Below are 17931 nucleotides of genomic sequence, written 5' to 3'. Positions count from 1 at the left end.
TAAGAGCATTAAGCTGGCTAGTGCAATATTAGCTTGTAGTGCGGAATGTAAAAAATTTCTTAGATATGGAAACAGCTCTTTCAAATATTCTATTGGAATTCAATCTTCTGCACAGAGAAAAGTTCTGTGCTTTTTAAAACATCTTCTTATGCTATTTAAATTTCCATTCTCAACTCTCCTCTAGCATAGTAGCAAACTGTTTTACTGAAGTCAACAGTTATGCCTAAAAGTATTTCTAGCACAAATGAACAATTATTAATAAGGACAAAATATATATGGATGTCCTATTTGGGAAGCACATTATGCTAAAAAACAAACCCCAGAACCAACCAAATTCCCCCCTCTACAAAAATGGCGATACCCCAAATCTTCTCACAAACTCTTCAGTACATGAATATTAAAGTCATACAGATGTCAAAATATTAATTCAACATATTCATCCACTAGTGGCAAACTCAGAATTATCAATGTATTTGCACAATATATCTCACCAGAAACAACCTCAGATACAGCAATGAATTGCAGAGCATTGACAAATATAGGACAATTTTAGACATATGTTTTATGCTTGTTTTGGTGGTTTTTTTATTTCCCATGAAGAACAAGTGTGCTATGACACTAGGAATTAGAAATTTATGACTGATTACTTCAAAATATGGTTTAGGAAGGTCAAAATCCAGAGAAAAAAACTGCATTGATCCTAGCAGAAGCACTGCTATTTTAAACTGTGGAGAGTTCTGTCTTTTATTTTGATACACAAAAAGACACTACTTGGCTGCCAACTAGTATGCACTTCTACCAGTTTCAACTGAACGCAGATGTTGTTTCAAGTGTACATCTGAAATACAGACTTGATAACACTTTGCTGATATTAAAGACTCCAGACAGAGACTCTCATAAAACCATGTGACTTTTAGAGCCATCTACCACCATATCAACACCAAAACAGCTACCCTAAGTTCTAGGTAAAGCACAGTCCAAATTGTCGGTAAACTCTAAAACAGTACTAAGAACAACAAAAACTAAAAAAAGCACCACACGTTGACCTGAATAACTTTATACCACGGTGAACAGATATAGTAAACTCCTACTGATTATTATTCACTGGTGACAAGCAACCAGAAGATGCTTGGGGCAGTCATCATGACACTTTTGGTTGGACAAACAAAAAAGAAAAATCCAAGATATAGATATATTTTCAGAAGGTATGATTAACCAAAAATATCCGACTATAGGGTACTGTTCCACTCACTGCAGAATATACATAAAAGGTATAAATATCTCACAAAATTATATGTGAATTTTTATCAAAAATTACAAGCTTTCTCTATAACATGGTAAAGGAAAAAATTAAACTAGACATTTGCACTTCAAGAAATGGGTTACATAAAGTTACTGTAATACTTACCACTGTGAAATTCATAACCTTCAAAATCCACACTGTCATTGCTAAATTAACAATCATGGCAACCAACAGCAGTAGGACAAAGAAGTATAAGCACCTCTTTCGCCATCCATAAATCCCTACTGGGTAAAACTGAGGATGTTCAGTCCTTGGAAGGCTGTTCTGTTGTGTTGCTAATATATACTGCTCTCGTGTCATCTGGAAAAGAAAGATGTAAGTATAAGTAAGTAAATGAGAGATCTGTTTTCCATGAATTTTACTGTTTGGTGAGTTTTGTTAACTTGACGTAAACCTTTGGTTTCTATTTCAGATTGGATTTGCATTTTAAATTCACCAGTAAGATAATTTAAAAAATATTAATGTAATCCATGCACGTGTCTTATATTCTGTTTCTGAATGGAGTTTTATTGTCCTTTGTAACATCATTCAGGAAAATTTGATTCTGGAGAAAAAGTCATGTACCTGTTTTTTATTATGGTTTTGGCTGAGGTAAAGGTCATTTTCTTCATATAGCTTGTAGCCAGAACCAGAACGTTCTTTTGTACAAATAAAAGAAAAATCTTATCCTTCTAAAATACATCTTTCATAGAGCAAGTTATCACTCTTTTATTATACATAGAAAATTAAAACAATAATTAATGCCATTATACATACATCCTTATTTTACAAAAACAATCGTTTTCCCCTTTAAGAGATATGGATACTCCCATAATCTGTTGTATTCCTGAACTAGTTTAAGTTCTTCTGGCACACGAGCAAGCAGTAACTGCTTACAAACTTCTTAAAGAAGTCGTCGTTAATTCTTCTTTAGAACAAAACTGTTGATGGTGCTTAATAAGAAACAGTTTAAGATTTTTTACATCCTTAAATTTCCTTTACAGATATTTATATTCCTATTCAGCTGTCACATTGTCTTTAGACTCGAAGGCATTAACTTTTCTCCATGACTTAAAAATGAAATTAAAGCAGTGTCATCCCATTTATATAAGAGTTTGTCCTGAAATATAACCATTAAAAATATTTGCTTAATAGGCTTTGTGCTGAGAAGGAGGAAGAAAACACAAACAAAAAATATCCCAAACAAAACCTCGACAAACTTATAAACCAGATAAAATTATCAGTTTTGCACTTTAAAGCTGTCTTTATTTTCCCTATAAGAAAGTAAAAAATGCACAAAAATGGGTCGGCTGATTCAATGAGAAATAAAAACCAATTTAGATTCATTTGAAAGATCAAAGAAATGTTGATTTCATAAGATTTTTTAAATGTGAAGCTCAAAAATGTTTATGTGAACATCTGTGTTGCTAGATACTTATTCAAATAAACACTCTTGAGGTTTTACCATTCTTCTTAGTGAACGAGATATTAATGGAATAAATTAACTCCTTGTGAATAATTAGAGCCACAAGTCATAGCATACAGATTCATATAACAAGAAAAAATATATATATATCAGTGAAATAGGTCAAAATAGTAATAAAGAATTTATTAAGCAGGTTTTAAATAAGTTAGTAAATGGGCATTTTGTAAATTTTGTTCTTTTCAATCAGAACTGCTTCTCTTTGCCTGCAATTTCAATTAAACACAATATTTAGCAGTTTATTTAGGTAGCAAATCTTTACAAACAACATTTCCCTCAATGATATTCCTCATTCTCCCTAAACAAATTGACACCAAGCTTTAAGACCTTAGATCACCTTCTTATCATATCCTGATACTTTTTATCAAAGTTGTTTCTGAATTCCTTATGAACCCATAAATAGAATGCATGAATAGGTTAATCAATGTTCTCCTTATAATGAATTTCTACCCATCTATTTAGCCAGCCATTGCAACACAAGTACAATATATGATTCCATTTTTTGATTTAAAATAATTAGTATTTTTTACACCAGTTCCATTATCTTGTGACTTAACTTTATATATTACCTACGAAAAAATTATCATCAAAATAGTTGAAAAGTCAGTTTTTGGATTATGAGAACATCACAAATAGCACTGGTCCTAAAACTGTGAAAAGGTCCCATGGAACAGACCCTTTGTGACACAATTGTTAAATACAATGACATTAATTCCATCACCACAGCCAGGCATCAGTCAGGTCCCTCAGTGTATACTGTTCAGCTGTGTGAAGCTTGCTGAAGGAGGTTGCCCCCCCTGTATCCCATGGAGGTCCATGGGGGAGGAGATATGCACACCATAGACCATGGAAGACCACATGCTGGAACAACCGGAGGTGCCAGAATTTGTGATCCCATGGAGAACCTGTGCTAGAGTAGCATCCTGGCTGAACCTGTGAGCCTGTGCACAGGAGCCTACACTGGAAGAGCAGGTTTTCTGGCAGGACTTGTGCAGGGTACCCACACTGGAGCAGTCTGTTCCTTACAGACTGCACCCTGTGGAAAGGACCCACATTGAAGCAGTTCATGAAGAACTGCAACCTGTGGGAATGATTCACATTGGAGAAGTTAATGGAGGACTGTTTCCCATAGAAGGGACCTCACATTGGAGTAGGGGAAGAATGTGAGAAGTCTTCTCCCTGAGGAGAGAGGAGCAGCAGATACAATGTGTGATGAACTGATTGCAAGCCCCATTCCCTGTACTCCTGCACCAGGAGGAGATAGAGAAAACCGGGAGCAAAGCTGAGTCCAGGAAGGAAGGAGGGTGGTGGGAAGGTTTTTTTAGATTCTTTATTATTTCTCATTATCCAGTCCCTGGGTCCCCCAGAAATCAATATTGGGCCTGACAGTATTTAGTATCTTTGTGATTTGAATGATGGGGTCAAGTGCACCCTGATAAGTTTGCTGATGATAGCAAAACTGAGTAGGAAAGTGGTTGCTTCAGAAGGGAGAACCACCCTGCAGGAACACCTGGATAGTCTGGAAGAGCGGGCTAACAAGAACCTTAGAAAGTTCAACAAAGACAAATGTGAGGTCTTGCACATGGGAAAAACATAATGCAAGAGGGCAGCGCAGTCTGGGATCTACCCAGCTGGGGAGCAGCTCTGTAGAAAGACCTGGAGGTCCTAGCAGACAGCAAACTCAATAGGAGTGAACAGCATGTTGCTGCAGCAAAGAAAGCCAACAGGATGCTGAATTGCATCAACAGGAGATAAAGAAGTCATTATTCCACACTGTTTAATATCAGTCAGGCCACACCTGCTATCCTGTGTTCAGTTTTTGTCCCCACTATACAAAACAGGCAAGGACAAACTGGAGAAGGTTCAGACAAGAGCAGAAAGATAATCAAAGGTCTGGGACACCTACCATGAGAGCAAAGGCTGAGAGAACAGGGGTTGTTTGGCCTTCAGAAAAGAAGGCTTAGGGGCAATCTCATCACTACATCCCAGTACAATCCTAATTGGTCTGGTAATTAGTACCTAGAGATACTTAAAGTATTAAGACCAAATCCACATAAATGTTTGATAAATTTCTCCACTTAGTGTCATCTTTTAATCACCAGTAACGGAAGAGATACTAGACTGCACCTACTTCATATAATTATTTTTAACTAAGAAAGAATTGCTGTGAACTTTGTGTTTTGGTAAATCATAAAATGGCAAAGAAATTCCAGAACACTAGAAGGAGAAGTAAGTTCTTAATATTTTTTTCAAGTGACTCATATGCCTTGCTAAACCATGTAATATGACAGAACATCTTTCAAACAATTGGTCTCAGTTAAAAAATCTGACAAGTTTTTGCCAAGAATCTGATTGATAAAGTGCACATATACTTTAAACATAAAAATATATACATACCCATGGGTATTTATGAGTAAATATGCAGGTCATTGAAATACATGCAAATAAATATACACATAAATTTCTGATGATTGAGCTTTTATTTCATCATTTTAAATTTTCAAATTACATTATAAAAATACACATTCTAAACTAGGTGACTGACATTCTTAAATGAACATTTGAAAAAATCTGTGATATAAGCTTAATGATATTCCATGTATTCACATCTTGTAAATACGAAATGACTGATGATAATGTTAAGAAACTTCCCTACGTAACAATCCAGAAGCCACTCTGGTAGTCACACTTGCACCACCTGCACTGGGACCAAGGACCCTACACAGCTACACATACCACACAGTCAGACAAGGTTTTCCTTACCAGCTCAATCCCAAGTTTCCCATACCAAAGTCTCAGGCTATTATATTAAATTATTAAAATAATTTAATCACAGTGCAACAAAAAATAACAGCTTAAGCTAGTGCCTCTGAACAGAGGAAACCCTGGGCTTTTACACCCTCACAGTCTAAGCATGGGAAAGTCTGGGGTCCTTGTCTCCCGCTGTGTCTCTGAGTGTCTGGTCCCCTGGCCGGGCCTCAGGTCTCCGTGCCCTTTGTTATGCAAAGGATCGGTAGTTCAGGACCTCGTGCCTTTGGGCTCCTCCATCCAGAGCTGAACCTGCAGCTCCCACTGCTGCTGCACATGGAGCTACCGACACTGAGCGTATTCCTCAACAATAACATTTCAAGATGGGACAACAACTACAATTTAAAAGTTTGCCTTGGGTTCTGATATTAGGATGCTTGAGGGTCTCCAACCAAAAATAATTACATTGCAGAAGTGCTCCATTGAATATTTGAAGGGTTTCAGTGTTAGCACCTTAAGCTGGTAAACTCTGTAGAGCACATGTGCATATATATATATATATATATACACACAAAGTCATAAGCAACCAAGAACCTGTGCTCTGATAATTAATGATATTTCTAATTCAAATACTAAGAAATATGGGATACATTCAGTAACTACAAAGAAATTAAATCAGTTCTTACACTGTGCTGGAGAAGTATCATAAGATGCAGGAATCTGTAACCTACTTAGTCATATCACAACTGCAAATGAATATATTTTGCGTCTTTTTTATTTTCAGCTATACCTACACTTTCGGATCTCTAGCAGAACCATAACAAAATGGTTGTACATATTCACTAGGTACAGGTGAATCTGAGTAAGCACACAACGTGAAACTTAGATCACAATCAAGCCTATTACCTTCAAGGTATCGATATTTGAGGTCAAGGGAATAAGGTACCTCTGGAACAGGTAACTTAGACTTAAAAAGTAATTAAAGAATGGAGAAGAGACATTTTATATTTTCAGAGTTGATTTAGTCTTTGGTAAAATCTCTTACAGAAGTAAATTTTCAAAGCAGAAAAATGAAAGACTATTAGAAAATGTACTAAATCTAGAAGTGAGACTGATGATCTAATTCCTGTGTTAAGGTAGTGATCTACTTAAGCAAGTGATACAAAAACTGCTTAGAACATAATTGTGCCTTGCAAGTAATTCTCTAGGCAAATATATATTCATATTAATGGATAACAGCTCTTTTCTCAGAAGAAAAGAACTCACAGAAAAAGAAGCAGATTTTAAAATAAGGAATAAAGCAAAGTATTTTCATGACTTTTTTTTACTGTATTTCTTTTTAAAAAGGAATTATTAACTATATAGGTATATTGAAACTGAAGCAAGAAAATCTTAGTGGAGGTAGAAATTTAACTCTATAATACAACAACTATTAAATTGCTCCCAAATGTAAAATGTTTATTTACACCTACAAGCCATTTTTAATTCTGACAAGATATTATCACAAGAAATACTTAGGTATATTAAAACACCCCTCCCAAATAAATCAACATCTAATTTGACAGACACAAATCTGAAACAGTTTATCACACATCATGAATCAGATAAGCAAAAAACCAATATGAGTTTTGTAACCTCAGGTATTATAACTGCAGACCAGAATATACAACACTGTTCTTAGAATTTTCATTACCAATTGTTTCTCTATGAATTATTTTCTTAATTTATCATAAGAATGAAAAACATAAAAGAATTCTGAAATATAAAAATACAGTATGACAGCATCTAGACCAAGTAATGATTTGGCTTGGTAAGGATCTGTTTTTCTTCTTGGCCATAAAGTACAGTCTTCTGTCATCAGTGTCAACAAGGCTTAAGTCGGTATGTTTTTACTGACAATTTGCTTGGCTTTATGTTGTCAATTAGAATTCCAATTTTTTGCTAAATCAATACAATTAGATTACTACAGAGACTTCATTACAGCCACAGGCAGGACAGCAGCTGAGGTACACAATTTTCTCCCTATGATGCCAGTGCTTATGAAACAGTTATTGAAACAATGGTCCATAAAAGGACAATAAATGTTTGCATCTTGAATATTGTTCTCCAATAAAATTATCACTTCACAAAAATGGATATCAGTGACCTGATACTATTACCATTATTACTCAGTGTGAGCATTTGACTGGTGTGTTTAACATACTTAATTGTAGTGTTGACTGCACAATGTTGTTCACAGCATGTTAACAAGAATAAATAATCATGTAATGAATAGAAACATATTTTTCCCACTGTTCTGTGACTTGAAATGTTTCTAAATAATAATGTGCTACACTATTCTTATGGAAGATGAACTCAAATCCAGCTCAAGCTTGATGTGTCACAGCAATATGCTTTTTTTAAGTTATATATTCAATAACCAAACAAAAATTTCAGTATACTTTCAGTGTATTTTTAAAAGAATCTTGGGTTTCAAAACCTTACTCATTATTTCATTTTGTTTAGCTTTCTAGTCATCTAAACTTTCACCTGGTGTTAACTTTTAAGGTGTTTTATCTTGGCTACACTGGCTACATAGTACATTCTGAGGACAACCTTAATCAAACTAGGTGGGATCACATAAATCTAGTAACAACAACACAAGATTCAGTATAGCCGAGTTGTCTTACAGAAAAACAGATACCTAAGGAGACAATCCAATGATGAATAGACTGCTGACATCTTACTGCCCTAGCATTGGTGGTACCTCTCTGGACTTTATCTCAAATAGTTCTACTTCTAGGTAAACAGATAACATTTTTCTTACTGAATAAATTCTAAAAGTTTATTAAAATAGCAACAAAGTCAGGAAAACCGTGGTAAGCCATTAAATCTCAGTCAAAAAACCCCTCATTGTGTTTGTATTAATCCTGGTGGACCATTGTCTCTGTTGGTCTACATATCTCAATAAGGCATGGCGCATCCACAAGCATAAGGATCAGCACTTTACATCTGTTTAGCTCCTTCTCCTAAGGCCACTGAAGATAAGATGAAGAATGTTTTTGCTGAGTATATTCCATCAGGCAACCACATCAATGTAAGATGGTAGGACAATATTTCAGTAGCTTCACAAAAACTGGCACTAGACTTCCTCTGTGAGAGATACATTTCATTAAATCAGTTTTAGTAGGTGGTGGCAGAAGTATAATCTTCAAGAGTCAGGAAAGAAATTTTTAAAAGTGGCAGATTCACAAAACTCAGCTGGATTGGAAGAAGGAGGTGGAATGAACACTTGAACAAAGAGAAGAATTATGCTCTTGAACTAGTTCATTCCTACCTGTAGTTTGAAATCTAGAATTCATGTGGTGGAATAATTACGTATTGTACAATCAAAGAAGAAGAAAAAGATAGAAAATATGAACCAAATCCTGAATTTCTAGAAAGATGAAATAAGCTTTGAACTTCTATTCCTTTTTCTCTTATTTGCATAGATGTGTACTGCAACTTTGCTGTGTGGCTAGAAAACAAATACTTGTAGAACTAAAGCCACGAGCATGGCTCCTCTGGCGTAATACATGCAACTCTGTTAAGTGAAATTAAAAATACATGTTCCATGCATTTTTAGGTATCAAAGAGTACAGAACAAGCCACACTGAGTAAGCATTATGATATGAAGAACAGGAGTGTTGCTTAGAATGATTACATTTTGGGTTTGACTTGTATCTGTTGAACTTCTTCAGTAATGTAAATAGGCAAAGCTACACTGAGACTTTAATTCACCAATTTAATCTTAAAAAAGAATTTAATTTCCTAATATTCAACAATAATAAATCCCCCAAATTTAATAATATTTCTTAATCAATACCAATCATATCAATAAGTAATCATAATGATATGTGCTGGCTTAAAGGTAAACTGGCAGGAGAAATGAACCCAACACAAAAGAGATGATAAGTCAGAGTAACGATACAATAAAATTATTAGAAACATGTAACGCTACAAAGAGAAATTGGTTTTAACCCACAAAACTCTGAACCATAACGCAGCACCCTGGGGCACAAACACAATGGTGTTCGTTAGCCCCTGTGGTGAGCCCCACGTGGTCCCTCTGAGTCCAAAGTACAAAGAAGGCAAAGAAAAACCTGCTGACTAGATGACTGTCGCAGTCTGGTCAAGAGTGGCGGTCTCCTCCTGTTGAGGTTCTGGTTCTCCTCTGGATCAAACGAATGGTCCCAGAAGTCCCCAAACCCCAAGATTATATACCCTCAGATTCAGGCGGGAACACCCAGTACGTCGCCCAGGGCAAGGAGTTCCACAATGGCTCTGTGAGTCATGGGGTATTTTTGGAATCATTGAAGGCCCATTAGCAGACACCTCCCCCTCAGGTTGGGTGTAAAGGTGCTAACAACTTCCTGGAGGGGAGTTATCACAGCTCCTATCTCACAGGCTTCTTTAACACCCAGCTCACACCCTGAGGGGTCAGGTATGCCCTGGGCAGCTGCTGCAAATGATCCATTGTTCTTGGGAAATGAATAGAGGGTGGAGAATACACAGCTTTGGTCACACCCACACAGGGATAAACTGGCCCCAGCTTGCTGAACTAGGACATTATACCAACATGCAAACTAAAGACTTGATCTAACAGGAACACAAGCATGGATCAAATCTTACTGCTATTCATAGCTCTAAAAGTATAAGCTATATGAGTACAGGCAGAAAAGAACAGAATGAGATTTAAAAATACATACATATATGTATACATATACATAGTACTGTATAATTTCATATCACCAATAAGATGTCCTGCTGCAATCTAAAAGAATAACATTTTTAAATTCTGACAAAAGAGATGTTTTATCTTGGTATAAAAATTAACATTTTGGGAACCACCATCACTGTCCTGAAATAAAAATCATGAACAATACTTAAAATACTCTGAGAATGCAGATTTCAGTTATTAATGTATAATTTTGACATGTATTTCAAATGATACCGTAAAGCCATGTAGAACACCTAAATTCTTTGTGCGGACCTATGGAGTCTAAGATGAAATTACACCTCCACTGCTTAAGTTTACATGATTTTAATTTAATCTAATATATAGGACCAAGACACTAATTTGTTTCCATTTTTGTCTTCATCATTTCCTCCCTTACATTAAGCTCTCTCATCTTCTTTGTTACTAACAATGCAACTATTCCTCCTGGTAAGCAGTCTCATAATTTATAAATGAGGTTTCGCAATGATGGCTTGTATCTGTGCCTCCCTCTTTGTAAACAATTTCCACGGCATCTTAAAACTTTAACAAAAGTCTCCTCATCTGTCTAGCACCCACATGACCAATGACATCTCACACAAAAAAATCCAGTACCAAGAGATGCTGACTATGAAGTGCAATTTTCAAGTGAAAGTAACCTTCAGAACCCTCTTCCTCAATGATCTAAAAACAGCATTAAAAATATAACAGTGGAGTAATAACTGATTTTTTTACTATATGAAACTGAAATTACTGTTTGTTGCACTTTTTAAACTATATTTTATTACTAAACAATTGAGTTCTATGTGTTAAAGTGTAAAAGAACTCCAATTTTCTTTTCAGATTTTAGTTGATATTTTGGAAAGAAACACAACAAGTATGGCTGCAAGCTCCTAAATCACCTAAGATGTCAAGATGAAAAAAATTTTAACAATATTTTCAAAACCTATACGAAATGTAGTTAATTGTATTAAAGGCACAATATTAATTAGGAACTGAAGATATAAACTCCTGAATCACCATGGCACTGTTTTTCATCAAAAATGAAACTGCACACTTGATTATTATTAGTTCTCCATTCCATTTCTGCTTGCATTGTTTCTTCTAGAAAATGCATGGAGAAGTACATTCATCACGTCAGTCAACCTGTTCAGATTTAGCAGGATACTAAGCACCAAGGAAGGAAGCAATCACACAGAAGTTGTTTCCTTATCAAAGAGGGGTTCCAAGTGCTTAGTAATAATGAAGACATTTAATATGTCATGATTCAATTATATATTTCTTTCACATTAACTAGCCAAGTTAATGTGAGATAATGTTTTGCTTTTTTTTTTCCCTTTTATTTTTTTCTTTTTTCAAAGCAATCAATTTCTGGGGTTAAAACTCACAATTCTTTCAAGTACTGTGGGAAATCTAGAGGCTCAGGTAGCCATCTATATCTCATCTTTACTGCATTCAACTACCTTCAGTTCTTCCCTGGAGGGAACTGGGCTAAATTCTTTGATAGTCTAATGCAGGTGGATGTTTTCCCTGACTTTCCTCAAATGACTAATGAAAATGAAATGAGATTCACCCCACATAAAATGTGTTCTCCCTGCTGTGAAAATAAAAGAGAATCAATATAGCTTGATGAAGAGGGGACTGATTGGAATTAAACAAATGAAGCCTGCCTTTTATACTAAGAAGAGACTGAAGGAGGAGCCAGTGCCTACACCATTTTATCTTCTAAGTTACGCATAAGTCCTGTTAGAAGAACAGAAGAAAAAATCTGCTCTTCACTGGAACTCTACTGAGCCAGCTTTATCAATAGACAGTGTGCAGCTGTCTGTCCCCGCAAGAAGCTTGTGTCAGCAAAATGCAAAACCAACAAATATCAAACACTTGATTTGTTAGAGACTTTTTACTCTGATGTCGTTACTCAGTCTAATTCTTGTGAACAGGATATTCAAGGGAGATTAAGTACAGCAAAGAGAGACCAACAAACAAATGATGTGGAAGAAGAAAAAGACTGGAAAACAAAGGTTTTGAAGATGGACACAGCTAAAAAAATTACAGAAAAATGAGCAGAAGTGCTTCAGAATTCCATTTTAACCCTACAAATTATTCAGACATTTTTAACTAGTTAAATATCCATGGGTAAGGGGGGAAAGGCTACTTAATGAGCTGTGAGAAAGAGTGGCATGATGGTTATGCAAATGAAAACTGTATGTAAGAAAAAGAAGAAAAACACAACCCCCAAACAACCAACAATAACGACCCCAACAAACAAAAATCCAAACAAAACAGGAGAAGGGACAGAGCCATGACTCAAGAAGCAACAAATTTTACAGTAAACAATGGCCTGACTGGGACAGAAGCCAAACATTCACTGTTAAAATTGGCAAAAGTTAATTCTCTTTGTATTTGGGGAAAGCAGCTAGTACATTGGCAGAAAACACCTTTGCATACCCTAGAAACTGTCTGTGCCTGTCAAAAGCAACTCTTATTGATCACAATCCAGGAAATTAATGTAATTTCCAGAGTCAGCAAAGAACCTCAGCAAGACAACAAGATACATCCAAGCCCATTTATACCTGTGCTGTTAAGAGAACTGCTTTCTTGGACACTGGAAAAAGTACTTGGGAGCTGCAGTGATACAATAATCTCTCTTCATATTTTTCTTAAATATTAGGAACTAGACATTCACATGAGAGATTTTATTATAATACTTGGTAACCCTGCAATTTGCTGCTGGATTATGACTGTCATTTCAGGGCCTGAAGTCTAAATCCCTTGTGATGTGACTTAAAGCAGCACTGTTTCTGAAAACAGTCTCTTTTTCCTTAATTTCCAAAATTATTATTGAAGTTGCTTTCTTTTTCCAGGCTCCCATCTCTTCAAGTAACCCATGATTGGATTTAAAATCCATTTCCATCTTTATTCACCTCTTCTAGAATTTAGATTTAAAATTACTCATTTTCTGGAGTCATAATCCACATGACAGAATTACATGCAGCTAGAGAATCAGCATCCTCACTATCCCATTGCAAAAAGATATTAGAAGTCTGCCATAAACTATATCATAATTTAGGCATAATTTACAAGAACATGTAGTGACAGGCAAGGCGAAATGGTTTCAAACTGAAAAAGGATACATTTAGAGTAGAAACAAGGAAGAAGTTTTTTATTGTGAGGGTAGTTAGACACTGATCACAGGTTGCCCAAACAATTTGTGAATGCCCAACTCCCGGAATTGCTCAAGGCCAGGTTGGATGAGGCTCTGAGCAACCCGGTCTAGTGAAAGAAGTCCCTGTCCAGGGCAGGGGGGGTTGGAACTACGTGATCTTGAAGATCCCTTCCAACCCATGACAAAATAAATTACTTCAAAACAAACTCTGAAACATTCCACTATTATCCTTGCGGAAAGACAGAAACAAAAAACATTAGCCTAATAATGCATTACGGGAAGGTACATGGATAACCACAAAAAACACAGTCTGAAACTTTTAAATATACAAAAAAGTTCTTAATAAAACTAAGTTAATTTTCATAACTGAAGACAACAGCAAACAAAGAGGCATCTGGAACACGCAAAAGCCTTACCCTAATCTTATAATTTTGTTGATGTCAGTAAAACTACTGTCCTTTGTAATAGTTAACTACTAATAATTAATGGACATGGCTCATACACAGCAGTTACATCAGAAAACTCACATTACCTAAACAAATAATTAAAATGGTGCTCTAGTTTGGAATCAATAAATACAAAGACTGTGTTTTTAAAATTTAGAACACAGAAAAGGAGTTAGCAAGCAAAATTTCACTGACAAATCAATACGAAAATATTTTCTAGAAGCCTTGATTTTATTTGTCTGGGATTTTTTTGATGTATGACATAAATACATCATTGGAAGCAGAAATTTGTTTGGTGACCACCAAACTCTTGTACAATTTCACACAACAATAAGCTGTAACATGAGTAATCAGCAGAGTATCACTGCAATTCTGAATTCCTGGTTTTGGGTTTTTTTTCAGTCTATAACTCATGAGAGATCAGGAAAAGTGGTTCCTATGAAATCACCTTAAAGAATAATCTGAGGAAATACCAGTTAAGTCTAGGAAATACACATATAAGAAATTAGCTAACATATATACTGAGATTTTGATGAGAAACAGTGCAATAGGCCATGAAAGTAAGCAGAAACAACTAAATGATGAAACACAATTCCTCACCATACCTTCCCGGTGTATGTAAAGCTTGATTTGAGCTTTGTCAAAATCGCCCAGACTTCTTCCTTTCTCAAGCCTCTACCCCTACAACCAGGCACAAAGTCAGCAGTCAGCTCTGATCCCTTCCACGGTTGTACACCAAGCACACATTCTACCATAAATAGCTTCCTTTTGTCTTCACTCAGCCATCTTGGGAAAATGTAGTAAGACATTTACAGTAAGCACTACAAATGTATGTGCGACAAAGAGAAATGCCAGATCCAAAGTACTGTTATTCCCTGAGCCTACAATGCCATTTATTATGAGAAAGGCAATGTTCATGCATAAACCTAGAATATGTACAACTAGCATGGAAAAGTAATGGCCACCTCTTCAGTAATAACTGGATAAGAGATTTTATTCATTTAATCAAAACTACTGGAAGGGAGTGGGTAATCAACTTTTTTGGAATTCTAAGTCCTAAAATGCAATTAATTTACCTACATGATTTTTTTTTTTTATTTCAGAGATAGACTTACTGCTTTATTTTAGAACAATAAGCCTGGCTTTTATATTCAGCAAACATTTCAACCCCAAATTTCAGTGAAATTATGGCCTGCTAAATTAAATGAGATCTATGCATATTATTTTATGCTAGTCCCATTTTCATATACGTAGACTGAAATCATACATTTATAGTAGATAAATCAATGTAGCAAGCAAACAAACAAAAAATCAGACTAACCACTATTATTCATATTAAATTTCCCTCCGAGAGCTTAGATTGATCTTCTTGTTTATGTATGAAGCATCTCATTTTATCATACAGGCTTTCAAAATTTCAGACAGACCAAAAAAATGAAACTGCTGTATCGGAAGATATTTCTTCTAGTGAATACAAAAAATTTTCATTTGCCTCTTCATTCCTTGCTGGTTTTGGCTGAGGTAGAGTTAATTTTTTCAATAGTAGCTGGTGTGGGGCTATGTTTTGCATTTGTGCTGAAAAAAAGTGTCGACAATAGAGGGATATTTTTTGATTTATTGTTAAGCAGTGCCGATACAGATCCAAGATATTTTCTGCTTTTTGTACCATCCCACCAGAGAGGAGGCTGGAGGTTCACAAGGAGCTCAGAAGGGACACAGCCAGGACCACTGATCCCAGCTGACCTAAGGTATATTCCAGACCATATGGCATCATGCTCAGCATATAAGGCAGGCAGAAAAAGAAGGAAGAGAGGAGATGTTCAGGTTGATGCCATTTGCCTTCCCACGTCACCATTACACATGATGGGACTCTGCCTTCCTGGGGATGGCTGAACACCTCGCTTCCCCTGACTGGGAAGCAGTGATTCCTTGTTTTGCTTTGCTTGTGTGTCCAGCTTTTGCCTTACCTATTAAACCATTTTTATGTGAACACACGTGTTTTTTCACTTTTACCCTTCTGATTCTCTCCCCCATCTGGTGGATGGGAGTGAGTGAGCAGCTGTGTGGGGCTTAGTTGCTGACTGGGGTTACACCATGACAGTGGTGAAGTTTCTGCATTATACTTAGTGTAAGGAGAATGCAAAGTGGTGCAATTTAAGCTTATATCAATTTAATGATGAGCAGCATTGTTTCTGAGAAAGACTAATATGGATAAAAGTTTAGAAGAAAAAAAAAGTTTTAAAAATTTATGCCTAAAGGACACATTATGACATCATTTAATTATAAATAGCTTCAAATATGAAGTATCCAGAGCCAAAAGAAAATGAAATAAAGTTCTACTTTATCATATTAGAAAATACTACTGAAATACTCTTTCTGAAAGACTGACAAAATTGGTTAGCAAGTACCTTTTATTCCTCCTTTGTGTCTTATGCATTCAGCCTATAGAGTGAGTCATTCTTGCCTTAAAAGTCAAGTTACTGGGATATCATCTCAGGAGATCCAAGGAAAATGTTTTCAGGGCAATCTGGCACATATACAACTAAAACTGAGCTTCTGTCCTAGAAAGGGAATGAAATTAACATTGCAGTTTAAATTTCTAGGTCAAGTGTATCAGCATACACTGATTAACTGACTCCTTGGAAACAGGGTAAAGATAAAGATAATATTTTATCTAAGAAATTCAAGGGGTTTTGAGCCATAATTTTTCTTTCTACTCTTTTCATAATGAGGCAAATTATTCAAGATGTAAGAATTATTATCTACAAAAATATATTTACAGTTGCTTTATATTTCTTGGTAAAGATTTCACGCTACAACTTTATTCATTGTGTTATTTGTTCATTGGAATAATTTTTAACATTAGTCACTCAAAACTGGTGATAGAATCCTGCAAGAGAGAAGAACTGAAAAGCATTAAAGGCACATACAGCTTATGATTATTTGGAATAAACAGAAGAATCAAGTCCCCCACTGTATCAGTATTTTATTTAAACAAAGGTCTTTATGTCTTGACCCTTTTCTAAAGAAGTTATTTCAAAACCAGTAGGAAAAAAAATGTAAATTCCAATGGGTATTGAGGATAAATACCTAAATAAGTACAAAATCTTGGTTAATACTGAAAGCTGCAAGGCAATATAGGCCCCCAGACAGATGGCATAATTCACTTAGTCTTTAAAGTTGCAAGTTCCAGTGACACAAAGCAGAAAAAACAATTAAGAAATTGAAATTAAATGACCAGACATTGCTATGGATACAATCCTCGTATGCCACTTATGCAATCCTTGCCAATCCAAATGAAAGACAGGAGAAAGGGAAAAAAATGCTTCTGTGTAGAAAAGAGAGAAACCTCAATTGGCTTCTACCAAACTCCCTAATTTTACCTATAGCATCATACCCAGGGCAACCCTCAGCAATTATTTTCTACACTCTACAATATAAAACAAAGTAAAACACACTTTGGCTGTATTGCAGTTATTGTGCCATCAACAGAGTTATACATCTTCTAAAAGTTACAACACTAAACAAAGAGAAAGGTGGGGCAAAATTACATAAAAGTAGTGCACCAAGAAACTTAATTTAAGATGAATAGGAAACATTCATGGATAAGAAAGGAAGCAAACTGTTTCTATACAAGAGTGACAGACTATGAAGAGATGCCTCAACCAAAAATCAATATTCAGGAGGCCTCTGGTATCATTCTCCACAGTCAATAGGGTATTTATGCCATACTGACAATTGTTTCTGACCTGGTTTCCTGCTGTTGAAGTTCCTATGTTTCTTTCTGCATGTCAGTACATCTCCATAAAATATGTTTTAATATACCTGGTCTGTATAAAACACACAGGAAGCATAAATATGGTATAAATTCAGAAGCCTCTAATAGCAGTGAGAAATATAGCTTTTGCAGATATTCATAGTGTATTCATGATCCAGGAAAATAATATCACGAATAGATGTATTCACAAGGGATCTGTTAAGATCTGTCCCAGTTTTAACCAGTATAAAACTCAGTTTTCATACATGATCAGTTGGTTTAAACAAAAAACACATTCAAAACAAAATTTTTGA

At 35.5% G+C, this 17931-nt stretch overlaps 1 protein-coding gene across 2 annotated transcripts in view; it reads right to left on the bottom strand.

Moving 5' to 3' along the window:
• The window catches only part of SGCZ (sarcoglycan zeta), a 428612-nt gene that overhangs the window by 192598 nt on the left and 218083 nt on the right, over positions 1-17931 (bottom strand). For both annotated transcript variants that reach the window (XM_071555189.1, XM_071555190.1), the window contains exon 2: positions 1409-1603. In XM_071555189.1, the coding sequence (XP_071411290.1) occupies positions 1409-1603 (195 nt within the window). The remainder of the gene's footprint in view (positions 1-1408; positions 1604-17931) is intronic.

The sequence above is a fragment of the Pithys albifrons genome, chromosome 5 (genome assembly GCF_047495875.1).
Source record: "Pithys albifrons albifrons isolate INPA30051 chromosome 5, PitAlb_v1, whole genome shotgun sequence".
Lineage (NCBI taxonomy): Eukaryota > Metazoa > Chordata > Aves > Passeriformes > Thamnophilidae > Pithys > Pithys albifrons.
The sequence above is the reverse complement of the archived record's forward strand: the minus strand, read 5'-3'. Positions and strand labels throughout refer to the sequence as shown.